The sequence below is a fragment of the Micromys minutus genome (assembly GCF_963924665.1).
Source record: "Micromys minutus genome assembly, chromosome: 10".
In the NCBI taxonomy this organism is placed as follows: Eukaryota; Metazoa; Chordata; class Mammalia; order Rodentia; family Muridae; genus Micromys; species Micromys minutus.
This window is the reverse complement of record NC_137979.1, coordinates 52,129,984-52,146,965: the sequence shown is the minus strand read 5'-3', so window position 1 is coordinate 52,146,965 and position 16,982 is coordinate 52,129,984. Positions and strand designations below refer to the sequence as shown.

The 16,982-nt window shown below is 47.6% G+C and overlaps 1 protein-coding gene across 5 annotated transcripts in view; it reads left to right on the top strand.

Annotated features, from left to right (window-relative positions):
- STRADA (STE20 related adaptor alpha) overlaps positions 1-14,914 on the top strand; it is a 29,287-nt gene extending 14,373 nt beyond the window's left edge. For 4 of the 5 annotated variants that reach the window (XM_080923374.1, XM_080923373.1, XM_080923376.1 and 1 more), the window contains 9 exons: positions 4,941-5,043; positions 5,270-5,391; positions 7,340-7,448; positions 7,527-7,650; positions 9,797-9,968; positions 10,425-10,529; positions 13,385-13,626; positions 13,858-13,900; positions 14,107-14,914. In XM_080923374.1, the coding sequence (XP_080779500.1) occupies positions 4,941-5,043; positions 5,270-5,391; positions 7,340-7,448; positions 7,527-7,650; positions 9,797-9,968; positions 10,425-10,529; positions 13,385-13,626; positions 13,858-13,900; positions 14,107-14,259 (1,173 nt within the window). In that variant the 3' untranslated portion in view covers positions 14,260-14,914. The remainder of the gene's footprint in view (positions 1-4,940; positions 5,044-5,269; positions 5,392-7,339; positions 7,449-7,526; positions 7,651-9,796; positions 9,969-10,424; positions 10,530-13,384; positions 13,627-13,857; positions 13,901-14,106) is intronic. The other variant, XM_080923375.1, reaches the window with a different exon arrangement.
- Positions 14,915-16,982: the final 2,068 nt, after the last annotated feature.

Here is a 16,982-nt window from a genome sequence, read left to right as displayed (position 1 = left end):
CAGTTGGGGAGGAAAAGGATTATTTAGCTTACATATCCGAGTCACAAGTCTATTGAGGGAGTCAAGGCAGGAACTTAAACTGCAGGAGCCTAGAGGCAGGAACTGAAGCTGATGGATGAAGCCATAGGTGAACGCTGCTCATTGGCTTCCTCAGGCCTCTTGTTATTGCACCGACGACCCATGACTGGCACCGCCCAGAGTGGGCTGGGCTCTCCCACATCACTCACGAGTCAGGAAAATGCTCTACAGGCTTGTCTACCGGCAATCTAATGGAGGCGTTTCTCAGTTTAGGTTCCTCCAGATAACTCGAGCTGGGTCAAGTTGACAGAAAACTTATCAGGACACTCCATCTCTATGTCAGTAGCAGACCAGACATTTCAGAAATCCTGCATCTTAAATCCACCTATGGAAACCAGTTTCCATACACAGTTTATTTCAGGTCTCAGTTTAGGAGCGAAACTGCAGGCAATGTAAAGGGGGAAGTCACCAGTAACTACAGATCCGACTGATAAGTTACAAAAGAACACTGAAATATTTCCGTGCTGTTTACAAAACCTTTCCCTGTCTGTGTGCTGGCCTCTGACTGTAGACTAGCCAGAGGGGAAGGCTTGCTTAGGGAATGTTTGTGGTGAGGCAGGAAGGCAGGCATCCAGGTAAAATCTGCAGCGGCCCCAAGGCTAGCTCATCTCCTGCAGCCCCACGTCTTCCAGTTCCAAAAACACTGGTTGTTAAAGGTCACACTTTCCGGTCGCTTTCTGTGCTAGATTGGAAGGATTTAGTGAGTTCCTAAGAAATGCATTGAGCCTTTCCCTGCCTGTGCTCAACAAGAAATGCCATAGTTGGAGCCCAGTGGGTGGTGTGTCTTGTGTGCCTCCCTGCCAAGAAGTAGGGCACAGGTGATAGGGGGCCTTTGCAGAGAGTTGTTTAAAATATATAAAATCTTAAAAAGCGCATTAATGAATATTTTACTCTGAGGACTCAGTTGTTCTTCCTTATCTGGTGTCTTTCTGTTTTTTTGTTTTTTGTTTTTTGTTTTTTTTTCACACTAGAGGAAGTTTATGAAGTTTGGAAATTCAGAGAAAGCTTTAAAGACAAAACAATTACTTCTCATCGAAGCTGTGTAGTGTTAATTAAAAAACAAGCAACCAACCAAACAAAAGCAAAGTAATCCTTTTTTTCCTGCAAAGTATCAGGCTCTGGAAAGGTGTTTCAGGACCAATGTCACCATCACTTTGAGCCCTCTTTCCAGAGGAATTGGCATTCATCCTACTCTGATTCTCCAGGGAAGATTGTAGGCAGACAACTTCCCCAGTTCCTACTTTGCTTTTATGGTTTATGGGTGCTTTAGGTTTGTCCAGTATTGTTCTCTTACTACAGTTAATAGAGCAGTGAGCACAGCAGACAAGGACCCCCCCATGCTGTGGTGAACTTGATAGAGAATAGATTGTTCAACTTTATCGTAAACCAGTGTCACACAGTCATGTGATAGGCGCTGACTCTGCTTTGATGAGTGGGGTTATCTCTGGAGAAATTGTACTGAGACCTAAATGACAAGAAGACCATAATGAGAAAATGATTGGCGCACACATGTGCATGCGTGTGGTGTAACCAGAGGGACAGCCTCAGATATATAGTTTGACGCTTGTCTGGGTTATGTGACACTCTCAAAACAAAACAAAACAAAAACAACAGCAACAAAAAACAGTGGGGACAGAAGTTGTAGCTAGTTGGGAGGGCTCCAGTTGAGGAACCCAGAGAGACTGCTCAAGGGTTAAAAGCACCTGGGGGGCCCAGGTTCAATTCCCAGCACCTATGCAGTGACTCAAAACATCAATTCCCAGGAACATTGCTTCCTCTTCTGGCCCCTACAGGCATGGCACACACTTGGTGCACTTACAGATGTACAGACAAGCACCCATACACATTGTCTTAGAGTGCTTTCTCTTGCTATGGTAAACACCATGACCAAAGGCAACTTAGGGGAAACGTGGCCCTTATTTCATCCTACTGCTTACAGTCTCACTGAGGGAGTCAGGGCAGGACCCCGGAACCTGGGCATGGTACTCCCATGGCACTCACTAATCAAGAAAGTGTCCCGGACTTGCCTACGGTCAACCTGATAGAGCCATTTGTCTCACCCCAGAGTCACTCTTCCCAGATGACTCCAGCTTGTGTCAAGATGGACAGAAAACTAACCAGGACACAAAATCAAAATAAATAAATCCTAAGGGTGGGGTGGGGTTTCCAGATTAAATGATTGACAGGTTCACTAAGATCGAGACGTGGAGAAAGACTGTTCAGGGAGATGAAGTCAGTGAGGTAGCTAGAGCTGATAGCAAACCATCATGGGCTTTCTGTGACCCAAACACTGATGTTGAGAGCAAGACCACTCATGTGGACTGGCAACAGGGCTTGGTAAGTAAAGGCACTGCTGTGCAAAGCCGGTGCTCTGACTTCAGTTCCCAGTTCTCTCCGTTAAAGGTCAGAGAGAACTGACTCCACAGAGGCACTCTGACCTCCAAAGCAATATGCCTGTACACCTACACATGCACATTACACACGGTAGTAACAATGAAACACACACAAAGCTGTGCAGGCGCTCAGTGTGATGTGAATGGTGTTCTGGAAAGCAATGTAATTGTCTCATAAAGTTGGCCAGTCGTGTGACCCGGTGATTCTTTCCGCTTGTTATCAGCCTTAGTCAGGAGACCTAGTCAAACATGTTTATAGTAGTGCAGCTTGAAATAGTTGTCATAGTTGGAGAAGAACCCAACCCCATCAGTGTTGTGGTGGATAATTTGAGATATGTTTCTCAAAGGAATAATATACAACAGTGAAAGTCAGTGAACTATAACTAAATAGAATATTATGGCCGAGTCTTGGAATATAACAGATGGTTTAAATTAGAAATAGACTTCACTAATCCATATCTATTTTGCTGAACTGCAGTCTTAGTGACTCTCTGTTGTTTTGAGACAGGGTGTTTCTATGTAGCTCTGGCTATCCTGAAGCTCACTATGTAAACCAAGCTGGCCTCAAACTCAGATCTTTCTGCCTCCTCAGTGCTGGGGTCAAGGTGGTGCCACTAAGCTTTTCGTGGTGAGGGAGCCAGATCTACCTTTGCCTTTTTATGGAGATAGGCATTATTAATTGTAGACCAGATGGACTCAAAACATCAGTCAGCAGGACATGTTCCCCAGCATGGGCCTGGTTCTCATCTGTGTCACAACCACCTTCTAATTCCTTAGCAAATTGTTTACCTCCTGGGCCTTGTTTTTGTTTTGCATGATAGAGCTAGTTTGATGAGGAAAACTGAGCATTCCAGGCAATCCTGGCCCTCCGGGAGGCAGAGGTACTCAAAGTGGTGCACGCCCTTCCTCAGCACTGAGAAGTTCAATAACTGGCAAATCTAAGTTCAAGGCCAGCCTGCTCTACAAAGACCTTGTCTCAGAAAGGGAAAAAAGGATGTATCTGCTCCATTTCTTCCTCCAGCGTGGGAGAAGGAGGATCTGGTCTAGAGTAAACAGGCTCTGAAGAGTATATGGTATTTAAATGAGGCTTCTCTGCAATGTCAGCCTTGGTGATTATCCCGGTACCATCTCCTCAGAAGAGTCTCAGCTTTTATAGGCAGTGCTGACCTGTAGTTTACACTCTCTTCTGAATCAAGGCCAGGTTTGTTTTTGTTTGGCTTTTTGAGACAGGGTCTCCTGTAGCTAAAGCTGGCTTGGAACTCTTGATCCTTCTGCCTCCACCTCTTGAATCCTAGGATTCCAGGTGGGCACCAGCACCTCTGAAGTGAAGCCAGGCTGGTAACCGTGGTGCACCACGCGGGGAGCTGGCCTCAGATTTCTCCATTGCAGTTAGACACACCTGAAGGAAGAAAGCTTGAAGATAGAAATCCTCACCCAAGCCATAGGAATGCATTTGGCCCTAAAGGGAAAGCAAGCTTGTAAAAGGAGAACTGTCCTCCACATCCCAAGTGGCTGGTGTCCAGCTTCGTCCCCAACCTGAGTGGGCAGGACCCAGGTGGCTGAAAAGCCGACTCTCGGGGTCTATAGCTTGGAGTCAGTTACTCACCTGTTACTTTGGGAACTTCAGGAATGACTAGCCTGGGCTCTTGGTTTACTAAAGGAATGGGGTTCCACCAGCAAAGTCTTCTAGGTCAGTGCTTCTTTACCTTCCTAAGGCCGAGACCCCATAATACAGTTCTTCATGTTGTGGTGACTCCCAACCATAACATGTTGCTATTTTATAACTAATTTTGCTACTGTTATGAATCATAATGTAAATATCGATATGTGACTCACAAGTTGAGAACTGCTCTAGAGCAAGACTGCAGATCCGACCTTTTAGAATCTTGCAATTGGGCCCTTAAAAGTTGGACCCTGGGGGCTGGAGAGATGGCTCAGCGGTTCAGAGCACTGACTGCTCTTCCAGAGGTCCTGAGTTCAATTCCCAGCAACCACATGGTGGCTCACAACCATCTGTAATGGGATCTGATGCCCTCTTCTGGTGTGTCTGAAGATAGCTACAGTGTGCTTATATATAATAAATAAATTAAAAAAAAAAAAAGACCCTATGAAGCAGGAGACCCAGAACCCTGTATTTCTCTACCCGCTGGCTTCTGTCGTGTCTTCTCCACACATTCTTCCCCAGCCAAGGACTGGGCACACTTGAGCAGTGACTCTAGGGAGGACAAGCAGAGTAGCTGTTGACTGGGTCGTTGTCCTTGTTTGTAGATCTCACAACACTTGTTCTGCCAGGAGTGTCGACTGCACACCCATGTACCGTGTTTCTCTTCAGGTAGAGCCAGCGGTGCTTTTTGGCCCCATCAGGATTGCTGTGTGTTGTAGAGGCGAGGCTCCCCATGCGTATGTGGCTACCTCTGTCCTGCTCTCCACCTCTGTTTTCTCAGTTAACCTCTTTTTCTTTTTCTTTAGGCCAATGAGGTGAGCTCAGAGCCCATAGCGTCCTTCTCCAGACCAGAGATCATGAGTAACTTTCTGCCAGATGGCGGGTGTTATGAGCTGCTCACCGTCATAGGTAACTCCCAGGGCACACTTACATCCCACTACAGCGCCCTCAGCTATCTGGGAGGGTTCACGGTGACAACGGGCTTCTGTGGGTTTCTTGTGCCAAGTCATTTCCAGGAGGCCATAGTCTGCTACAGTGATTGGCTGAGAAGGACTAATGGACAAATCTAGAAATGTCAACTATGAAAGTATCAGTAGTGACTTTGTAACTAGAATTTCTGCCTCTTTTCTCTCAGGCAAAGGGTTTGAGGACTTGATGACAGTGAATTTAGCCAGGTACAAACCAACGGGAGAGTATGTGACAGTACGAAGGATCAACCTAGAAGCTTGTTCCAATGAGATGGTGACGTTCTTGCAGGTAATGAAACATGGGTGTGACCCTTGGAGGGAGGCTCCTGATTACTGGTTACTCCTCTAAGGGCGTCTGCAGGAAACTAGCGTGGCCCATGTGTTGAGAGGGTGTGAGGCATCAGTGAAGAGTCTTAGCATCTGACGGTTGACCGGGCCTGGGGTGGTGCTCCTCAGCCCATGTCCCCTCTTCTTTAAATATTTCTCTTTGGTTTTCTCTGCATTATCCAGAAAAGCTAAGTAGCATGCCTGCCCACAAGCACAGCAGAAAGCAGCAGAGACAGAATCAGTCCCAGCAGGGCCACCTGCTCTGCCACCAGTGGCCATTTTCTGGCCCTTTGCATCCTGTTTGCGGCAGGTGCCACTCGGTGTGACAAGCAAGGTGCCTTCCTCTTTTTAAACTTGTGTAGGAACTGAGTGGGTGAGAGTCCTCATGGTCCTATGATAGCGGTCTGTGTAGCATCTAGCACCATGTGGACTGAGTGTGCAGCTCCTGCCCTTCCTCATCTGCAACCTTCTCCTCAAGTGATGCTCACCTGGCCGTGCTGCCCAGCTTTCTCTGTTCATAGTCACTGGATGGGGCCAGTACCAGAACCTGAAATTTCCGTAATTAAAAAAAAATTTTTTTTGTTTCTTTTGAGATAGGGCCTCATGTTCAGGCTGGTCTAGAACTTAGGTAGCCCAGGTTGGTTTCAAACTCGTTAGTCCTCCTGTCCCAGCTTTCTAACCCCATGGTTCTTGTTTATCAAACATTCACATTACAGTTCATAACAGTAGCAAAATTGCAGCTATGGAGTAGCAAAGAAATAATGTTATGATCGGAGGTCCCCAAGTGTAAGGAACTGTACTGAAGGTTGAGCATTAGGAGGGTTGAGAACCACTGCTCCAAGCACTGGCATAGCAGATGCAAATACCTGGCTTGTCTGAGGTTCCTTTGAACGCTCCCCCCCACCTCTTTTAAGAATTATTTATTGGCCTGGAGAGATGGCTCAATGGTTAAGAGCACTGACTGTTCTTCCAGAGGTTCTGGGTTCAATTCCCAGCAACCACATGGTAGCTCACAACCATCTGTAATGAGCAACAGTGTACTCATATATATAAAATTTGTGTGTGTGTGTGTGTGTGTGTGTGTGTGTGTGTGTGTGTGTGAAGGGTGCTGGGAATCGAACTTAGGACCTCTGGAAGAGCAGTCAGTGCTTTTTTTTTTTAATTTATTTGTTTATTATATATAAGTATACTGTAGCTGTCTTTATACATACCAGAAGAGGGCATCAGATGGTTGTGAGCTGCCATGTGGTTGCTGGGATTTGAACTCAGGACTTCTGGAAGAGCAGCCAGTACTCTGAACCACTGAGCCATCTCTCCAGCATACTCTTTTTTTAAAATGCTCATATGCCTGCTTCCAGGGAAGGGGTTTCTAGTCAAAGTACTGGGAACTGTCTCCTTGTATTCCAGAGTTGACATTTGTCCATTAGTTTTGTCAACTCTTATACTTTGATGTATAGTGGGAACATATTCTTTTGTTCGTTTTTAGATAGCATCTTGCTCTGTTACCTGTTGAGCCTGGCCTCAAGCTTATAGTCCTCCTGCCCCAGTGCCCAAGCTGGATCATGAGCTTGACTTAAAGAGGATATACCTTGGCCTTTGGGATTTAGTTAAGTGAATCTCACCCCATGTCTTCAGCCACTTTTATTTTTTTCATTTCTGAGGTGGTTAACTCGCACTGTGTTGACATGGTAAGGGGTTGTGTTTTAGGGCTCTTTGGTGTTGGTGGCTGGCAGGACTACCAAGAGGCCTAAGTGGGCAAATGAGGTGGCTTTCCTCAAACATGGTGGGGCCTCCCTGCCCTGGAAGGATTCCAGGATCAGAAGGTACTGGGTCCCTACACTAACACCAGACTGCCATCTTCAAGCTGGGTACATTTTTGACTGCGACCTCGGCTTTGCCGTTGCTTCCAGGGGGAGCTTCATGTCTCTAAACTCTTCAGCCATCCCAACATAGTGCCATATCGAGCCACCTTCATCGCAGACAATGAGCTGTGGGCCGTCACATCATTCATGGCGTATGGTGAGTGTGAAGGCTTCTTGAGCTGTTGGTGGGTTCTGTGCTGTTGCTTTCTCCTGTTATTATTGACATCCTTTTCAGGCTCGGCGAAGGATCTCATTGGCACACACTTCATGGATGGCATGAATGAACTGGCGATTGCATATATCCTGCAGGGGGTGCTGAAGGCCTTAGACTACATCCATCACATGGGCTATGTGCACAGGTGTGTTCCAAGCCACTTAACCCTTTACTAATCAAGCTAGAGTTCATAATCAAGGATCTGGAGTTTGAGCTCACCACTTGGGGGACAGTCATTAGTTTGTCAGTGCTGAAGTCATATGATCTTTATTGTGTGAGAGGATCATCCACTGTGGACCACTGCCCCTCACCCCTGACCCCTGCCTTACTCCTCTGCTTCAGAGCAGGCCCATGACCAGGGCAAAACCAGTTTACTTAGTAATTTGTGTCAAGAAAACTAAGTCCTACTGGAGAAGATATTGGAACTGGAGCCTCTTTCCACCTTGTTGGTTCTAGGTATCAAACTGAGGTGGTCAGGCTTGGCAGCAAGTGCCTGTACCCACTGAGCCATATTGCAAGCCCCAGACTGCAGACTTAAGGAGAAATCAGAGTGAGGGAATAGCTTTTGGACCGGAGACACACAAAGCATAGAGCAAGAAAATGATAAATTTGATTATATCAGGTTTAAGATTTCTGTTTCATAAATGACACTATATGTAATGTGTACCAGAGTGACAGATGTTAGCTTTGTCTGAACACACATGAGCAACAAAAACATCATCAAAACAGAGCAGGCCCTAGGAGGCCAACAGACACCCAGCCCTAGCCATCAGAGATCTTGGATGAAGATAAAATGTCATATTGTACACATAACTGGAGGTGGTTAGGAGGTCCCATCAGTGGACCTGCGTGCTGACATCTGTGACATTTGCACTAAGTAGAGGTATCTTGAATGTCTCTTCCTGGAGAATGGCTAAATGTTAGGTCCCTGGATTAGAGATGCCAATCAGAAGCCAGAATCTGATGTATACAGGTAGCAGCAAAGATGAGTCTTGCTCAGCACTGAGAGAGGAGTTGCTTAACATAAAGTGATTAGGTAATCTTGCACTTTCCAAAAACACCCAAGAATAAAAGTGCAGATTAAAAGTATTAGTAGGAGCCAGACTGGAGCATGCATGGTAGATCTCTGCGTTTAAGAGTTCAAGACCAGCCTAGCTGACATGAGAGTTCCAGGCCATGCAAGGGCTACATAAAGAGACACTGTTTTCAAAGTCAATCAAACAGGAATTTTCATCTACCTGGCACGGTGGTGCATGCCTGTAAGAGAGGCAGAAGTCAAAGCATTAAGAGTTGGGGCCAGCCTAGACTATGTGAGTTCTAGGGTAGCTGGGCTCTGCCACTGTCAACAGGCTCCACACTATTAAATAAAACTGAGTCTCTTTGCTGACCGTCGTGGTTCTCTTCAGATCTTGTGCAGCACCCACAGTTTCTGTGAGTTCCTGGGTGCAGTGGTCCTGTGTCCATCCAGAAAAACCTGTTTTGGTCAGGTCCTCCTCCTACCTTGACTGTTACAGTCTTTCTCTCCCTTCCTTGGCAATGGTCCTTGAGCCTTGATGGGAGGAGAGGAATCCAAACATACCATTTATGGCTGCCCATTGGCAGACACTTACAACTGCATTTCAGCCAGTTGTGAGTTTCCACACTGGTCACCAACCACGGCACAGACCTTCTGAAGAAGGTTGAGAAATGCACTAATCTGTGGGTGTGAAGATACAGATTGAGAGGGCATTTTGACACTAGGGACATAGTAAGTTATAAAATATAATGATAATTAAATACTACTTAATCCCAGCACTCCAGAGGCACAGGCAGGTGGATCTCTGTAAGTTCAAGACCAGCCTGGTTTACAGAGGACTTCCACAATAGTCAGGTTATAGTCCCTGTTGCAAAACTCTGTACAAAATAAATAAAAATAAAAATTAACTACAGAGCTGGAGAGATGGCTCAGTGGTTAAGAGCACTGACTGCTCTTCCAGAGGTCCTGAGTTCAATTCCCAGCAACCACATGGTGGCTCACAACCATCTGTAATGAGATCTGATGCCCTCTTCTGGTGTGTCTGAAGACAGCTACAGTGTACTTACATATAATAAATAAATCTTTAAAAAATAAGAATTAACTACATAAATGGTTAATTTCAGACAGACATGTTTGAAAATGTTGGTAAATACACTTGTGTATGCATGGGAAGCAGTTACATACATATGATATACCCATAGCCATATCCACCACGTGAAGCTTGCATTTCTATAGCATTGGGACATGCCTGTGAAATGTCTTTACCTCTCCACAGGAGTGTCAAGGCCAGCCACATTCTGATCTCCACGGATGGGAAGGTCTACCTGTCTGGTTTACGCAGCAACCTTAGCATGATCAGTCACGGGCAGCGGCAGCGTGCAGTCCATGATTTCCCCAAGTATAGTATCAAGGTCCTGCCTTGGCTCAGCCCAGAAGTCCTCCAGCAGGTCTGTGTCCTTGGATGCAAGGAGCCCCGTGATCTCCTCGGGGAGCACAGGAATGTCCTGGGTTGGGAAGAGGATTCTAGAAGGAAGCGTCCTGGTTGGCCAGGTGCGCTGTAGCACACAGCATGAGCATTACCTGCCTGCTTCGATGAGTATGGTCCCCCCTGGACCTGACTATTGTGCTTGCCTCAGAGATACTGCCCATCCTGTGGATAGAGAACATTCTGGAAATACTTGGTACTTTAGATTTCCATGCAGAGCAGGTGCATGCATCTCAGTGTGCCTGTTTTTTTTCATAGCAGTGCCAAACATTCGCTCTCCTCACACAGCAGTTAGGTGACAAGCACGGTCCACATATGGTCCTGACTGTGGGATGGCGATCTTTGTTTTTAGTCCTTCCTATTTAAGAAAGACCAAGGCTACAAATGGAGTCATGTGTGGCTTTTTCTTCTGACTTAGAATCTTCAGGGTTATGATGCCAAGTCTGATATCTACAGCGTGGGAATCACAGCATGTGAACTAGCCAATGGCCATGTCCCCTTCAAAGACATGCCTGCCACTCAGGTGAGCCTGCAGTCCAGTGTCCCTTCCCTCTCTCCTGCCTGCCTTCCACGCTTGCCTACTGCTTCCTGCCACACTGGACACTGACAAGAAAGAAAGTCACTGCTTTTCTTCAAGTTTGCCATCCTTGGTGGAGGTGCTTGTGCAATTCTTTGTTCCCTTCTCTGGTGACAAATGTGGTCAGGAGCCCAACCCAGGGGTGGGGCAAGTAGGGCATCGGTGCAGAGAAAGGCCACATAACATGACACCACACGGCTATGCAAACTAACCACACAAACCAACTTTGTTATGCTTTGTTTTGTGAAATAACCTCTTTCTGTAGTTCAGGCTAGTATCAAGCAATCCTTCTACCTCAGCTTCCAAGTTTTGTGATTATAGGCATGTACCACCATGCCTAGCTAAGCAGTCCCATTCTTCCTCCCTTCCGAGATAAGTGGATACAAATTCTCAGGCATCTCTGAATTTTGTGCCACCATGTTCTAGCATACACTTTAGAACCTGCATTCTCTAAGTTCATGCTCCTGCACTTACCTGCCTTTTGACCACAATTTAGGCCAGTGGTGTAGTCTGCGCCTGTTGGACAGACAGACCCAGAGAAACTTATTCAGGCCCCATCATACCCAGGGAATGAAGTTGGGATTGTTTGGGTGTTTCCTGGGTCTCAGATACCTGGAACAAAAACTAGAACCAGAGATGAAGCAGGAAACTGAGCAAGGGGGCTGGAGAGATGGCTCAGTGGTTAGGAGCACTTACTGTTCTTCCTGAGGTCCTGAGTTCAATTCCCAGCAACCACATGACTCACAACCATCTGTAATGGGATCTGATGCCCTCTTCTGGTGTGTCTGAAGTGAGAGATAGTGTACTCATGTACATTAAATAAATAAAGAGAAAGTTTATTAGGAAAGAAAGAAACTGAGCAGTTCCCTCCCCTTCAACTCACACCTTGAGTCACAGGTTGGAACTAGAGAATGACTGAGCAGGGGCCAATTAAACTTCCAAAGCAGGATAATACTTATTCTGAGACATTTTAAAGAAAATAATTCATGTGTGTGTGTATTCTTGCATGTCTGGATGCAAGTGCATGCATATGCACTCCATGTATGCAGTTGCCTAAGGGGGTCAGAAGAGGGCGTCAGAGCTCCTGGAAGTGGAGTCATAGACCGTTGTAAGCCACTTAACATGGTTGCTAGGAACCAAACTAAGGTCTTCTGTAGGAGCAGCAAGCTTCCTTAACCATCAAGCCATCTCTCTAGCCTTAAAAGCTAATAGCAGTTGACCATATGAAGAGTGGAAACAGAAGCTTATTCTTGGACCGGAAGTGTAGCTCAGTGGTAGGATGCTTGCCTAGGATGTGCAGAGTCTGGAGCACACACAGATAGACAGACAGACAGACAGACACACACACACACACACAGAGTCTTGAAGACCCAGAACTAACAAAGAACTAGATCTGAATTGTAAAATGGCTTGGGTCCAGGCCTTCCAGGGCACTGCTGGGTGACAGGGCTGGAGAAGGAAGCAAGAGCATCCCATGTGTGTTCATGTCCTAGAGAACAGAGAAATGCTGAAGATATATATAAGTGTAGGGGTAAATCAGATTACCTGTCCATCCATCCGTCTGAAAGGTGATTCAAATCTATCAATTCTAGTTTTTAGCTTAACTTCGCTGATAGAAAAACTAGGTTGTGGAGCCTAGGTATAAATGTGTATGGAAAAAAATTGAGAAGCAGGACATGCTCAGGAAGGAATTGGATGGTTAGTATGGACCTAGTTAGTATGAGCCTGATTAGTGTGGACCTCTCGTTAGTTTGAGCATAGTTAGTGTAAACCTAGTTAGCGTGAATATTAGCTTCATTTCCAGAAGCTACATTGTCCAGTCAAACTTTGCCCCTGCACTGTTCACAGTAAGGAAGCCACTTGCCACTTGTTAAGTTGATCACCTAAACTGTGGCCACGGAGATGAAGGGATTGAGTTTTAAGACTAACGTAAATACAGTCACATGTGGTTAGAGGCTTCCACATTAGCACAGTCCTAGAGACATCTCCAAGTTCTGTTCCGATTGTTCAGCAGGTTCATGAGGTCACCTACAAAGACCACTATCTTCAGGTATGGCTTGTTTTGCATGTGTCAAGTTTGAAAGCTTTGACACAGCCTCCCACGCTGGGCCTGCCCATGAACCCAGAGTGCCGTATTGCAGATGCTCCATTGTGGGCTCCACTGGACCCAGAGTGTCTCTGCTTCTGCTCCAGAGAGGGCTCTAGTTACAGCAATTCAATGCCTTGCAAAGGGAGGGCATCTAGCAATTACGGCTCGTTCTCTCCCATCTACCTTCACTGCCAGCCAGTGGCCAGTGTTCCTTTGCAAAAGTCAGATTTACATGATGATGTCTTGGGGTTTTTACTACTGTGGTGAAGCATGACCACAAGTAAGGTGGGGTGGAAAAATTTTATTTGGGTTATACTTCCAGGAAACAGCATACTGAGAGAAGGCAGGGCCGGAACCTGGAAGGAATAACTCAAGCAGAAGCCATGGAGGGGTGCTGCTTCCTGGCCGGCTTGCTCTTCATGACTTCCTCAGCCTGTTTTATTATAGAACTCAGGACCACCAGCCCAAGGGTGTACCATGCACAATGGGCTGGGCCCTCTCCCATCAGTCACTAACTCGGGAAATTAACCTGCCTGTAGCCCGTTCATGTGGAGGCTCCCTCCTCTCAGATGACTCCACTTTGTGTCAAATATATATAAGCCTCGCCAGCACATCCACCATCTGTCTTCTCTGCCAGAGATTCCATTTGTTCAAGGGAGGAGACTCTTGCCTTTCCTGGGCTTCTCAGCCCAGACCCATCTCTCTTCCCTAGATGCTGCTAGAGAAACTTAATGGCACAGTGCCCTGCCTGCTGGACACCAGCACCATCCCTGCTGAGGAGCTGACCATGAGTCCCTCCCGCTCTATTGCCAACCCTGGCCTGAATGACAGCCTGGCTGCTGGTAGCCTCCGGCCTGCTAATGGTGACTCACCTTCCCACCCCTACCACCGAACCTTCTCACCCCACTTCCACAACTTTGTGGAACAGTGCCTTCAGCGCAACCCTGATGCAAGGTAGGTACCCTGCTGGCCATCAGCTGGGCTCAGGAGTTGCAGCCAGTATTCCAGAGGCTGTGACTCTTAAGTGGATACCTGGAAACCCAGCAAGAAGAATCTGCTTCCAGTTAAGAAACTAGCAAGGGTGGCTTTGGCTCTTACTGGGAAAGCTGAGTGACAAGGAGAGGGTGGGTGTCTGGGCTTGGACAGCTGATCCCAGGGTCATATGGGTCTCTTCCCTTTCTCCAGGCCAAATGCCAGCACCCTCCTGAACCACTCCTTCTTCAAGCAGGTAAGGTGGCTCGCTGGCTCCCTATGACTCCAGCCACTGAAACCCTTAGGTGCAGTTAGGTTGACCGTGCCTCTGGATCTCCGAGAGGCTCTCTCTCCTTCCTTTCCTTTTGGCTCCAGGACAGCACGGGCCTGGTAACTGAAGGTCCTGCAGTGGTCTGGAACCTGAACTGCAGGGCCCATATCCAACTTGTCTCTTTCCTTCAGATCAAGCGACGTCCTTCAGAAGCTTTGCCTGAGTTGCTCCGCCCAGTCACTCCCATCACCAACTTCGAGGGCAGCCAGTCTCAGGATCACAGTGGAATCTTTGGCCTGGTGACAGACCTGGAAGACCTGGAGGTGGATGACTGGGAATTCTGAGTCTCTGCAGTCTACACCCTCCAGCTGGGGTGGGCTGTGAGCCTGGGGCCCTCTTGAGGACCAGCATCTGACTCTGGCTACAGACTGGGTTCAAAGGACATTCTTCCAGCAGAGCTGGCTGCTAGCTACTTGAAAGGACATTCTAGAAGGGACTCTGTTTTTGTGGCTTTTGAGACCCAGGGAATCCCAGTCCCCAGGGACTCGGAGAGGCCGGAAAGCTGACATCCTGTTGTGTGAGCTCAGGGGACCTCCTTAGAAGGAAGAAGCACTGCATTTGTCCGGAGGCTCAAGTCCAAGCCCAGAGCAACTCTCGACCCAGGGAACCTTCACATCCTCTTCCCAACACTTCTCTCAGCTAGTCTGTTCCCACATTCCTCTTCTCCCAGATCCCGTAGGGCTGAAAAGGGACAAGTCCTAAGCGACCTGCCCCTGCCTAGCCCTCAGGCATCTCCCCAGTTACTGAGCACCAGGTCAGTTAAGGCTGGGACTGGCCATCCTCATCTCCAACTCTCTTGGGCCCTGACACCTGAAACCATCTTAGCTCATTTGTTTATCACACTCCTTTCCCAAGGATCCATCTTAGTGCCTCCTTCAAGGGCCAGAAATGTCTCACCTCATCTGAGGGCTTAAGAGTCCTTATGTTGTATAAGTTTCATTGTCAGAACAAATAAAAAATTTCAGAGTATGTTGGGAATGGCAGTGTCTCCATGTGAGCAGAGGGTGTACTCTGGCTTCTAGGATTGCCATGCCGGCTCGGCTGCAGTCACTACTTCACCCAGAGTGGGCTAAGTGGGTATGTGTCCAGCCTGGCAGTGATTTTTTTCATAAGCATACAGACCATTTTCTAAGAAACTGGTCTTAGAAACAACTGTGGTCTCTTAATTCCCTAGAGTTTCAGTATTACATTTTGCAGAATTATCTAGAGAGGGCACCAGTGCTGGCAACTAGCCAGGCCTGCCTCTGGCCAGCAAAGGGTGGAAAACTTTGTCTTGTAACCTGATGTGTGTCTCCTTATGGTTGGTACTAATACCCAGCAAACGTAACCCTAGAACCCGTCGTCCTGCTGGCAGCCAGAGACTGCAAAGGGGACCTGTCCTAACCTTGTTTCTGTGCATGCCCATGTGTACAAGCTCAGCATTTTCCACTTTGCCAGTCCCCTGGGTAAGGCCCTCACCTCCTCTGGCTGAGGTCCTACACCCCTTTTTCTGAGGCTTCTCAGACCATCAAATGTTCCCCTAAGAACAGTTACAGTTAGTCTGGGAGCCCAGCTTGGTTGGCAGAGCACTCGCACAGCATGCAGGAAGTGCCATGTTTTGATCACCAGCTCCTCAGCACTTTATCCACTGGACATGGTACATCTGTAAACTTGGCACTTGGGGGCAGAGATGAGAGGCTACACAGCTGGTTTGAGGCCAGCCTGGGCTAGAGTCGTCTAACAACTACAGAACATTTGGACAAACTTTTTTAAAAACTTTCTACTGGAGGTGGGCCGGGGGACCTGAAATGGCATGTGAGAAAGGCCCATGTGACCCAACTTGTTTTGTTCTCAGATACTTACGTTTCTTTTTTTAAAAAAAGACTTATTTATTTTATTTACATGAGTACACTGTAACTGTCTTCAGATACAACAGAAGAGGACATAAGATCCCATTTCAGATGGTTGTGAGCCACCATGTGGTTGCTGGGATTTGAACTCGGGACCTCTGGAAGAACAGTCGGTGCTCTTAACCACTGAGCCACCTCTCCCTTTTTTTTCCCTCTTTTTTGATGTGTGTGCCTGTGTGCACAAGGATATGACTTGTAGCTCAGGCTGGCCTCAAACTCAGAATGCTGGCATGGGCCCACAGCTAGCTGCTTTCGATCCTTCTGCACTGCTTTCCTTGTCAACTGCTGACTGGTAGCTCCTGCAGCTCTGCCCACAGATGGTCCCAGCAGGGCGGACTACCAGTTAGTGCCCAGAGTAGCCTCCTGGTGTCCCTAAGGGCTTCACCTTTTTTGTATCAAACAGCCGTCTTGGGGAATCTGATGATAAGTGTGGGCAATATTCCCCAGGAACAGTCATTGTGGATGAATACCCATCTGGACGTCCACGGCTGAGCCTCAATACAGGCAAAACATGGACCTGAGGCTGAGGGAGAAAAGTGAAGCACAGCGTGGGTGCATTAGCGCCACAGTGGGGGGCAGGTGGTGATAAGTGGGTGATACAGCCTGCTGCCTCCCTGTTCTCCTACCAGGCAGGAGGCGGTAAGTTGTTCTGTTCCCTGACACGCGTGGGCCTGTGCTAGAGCCACCAGTTCTATTCCTGTTACAGGGGTGTGGAGATATGTCGCCGAGGGCTGTGTGCTTCTTGAAACAGTCTCCAGCTGAGCTTCAGGCAGAGCCTCCAGCAGACAAGAGGTCCGTGCCCTAGATGCTGCTGCCTAGAGGCCTTCCAGGGCTGTCCTCAAGCCTGCTGTGCAATGGGCTGGGGTGGAGCGGCAAGAGCAGCGAGCTCTTGCTGCACTTTGTTCTCTAAACAACTCCAGTCTAAATGGCTCTCCGATCCCTTCAATGGAACAAGGTGTGCTTGATGCAAGGAAGCTGGTCCTTTCAGATAAGGGCTTGATCTGAAAGGCATTCCACAAAATCTGGTCGCAGAAACCATTTAGGATGCCGGGCCTAAGGGGGTTGGTGATTTCGGAAACCACACGGCTACAGTAGTTCTCAGGTAGCGGACCTGTCAC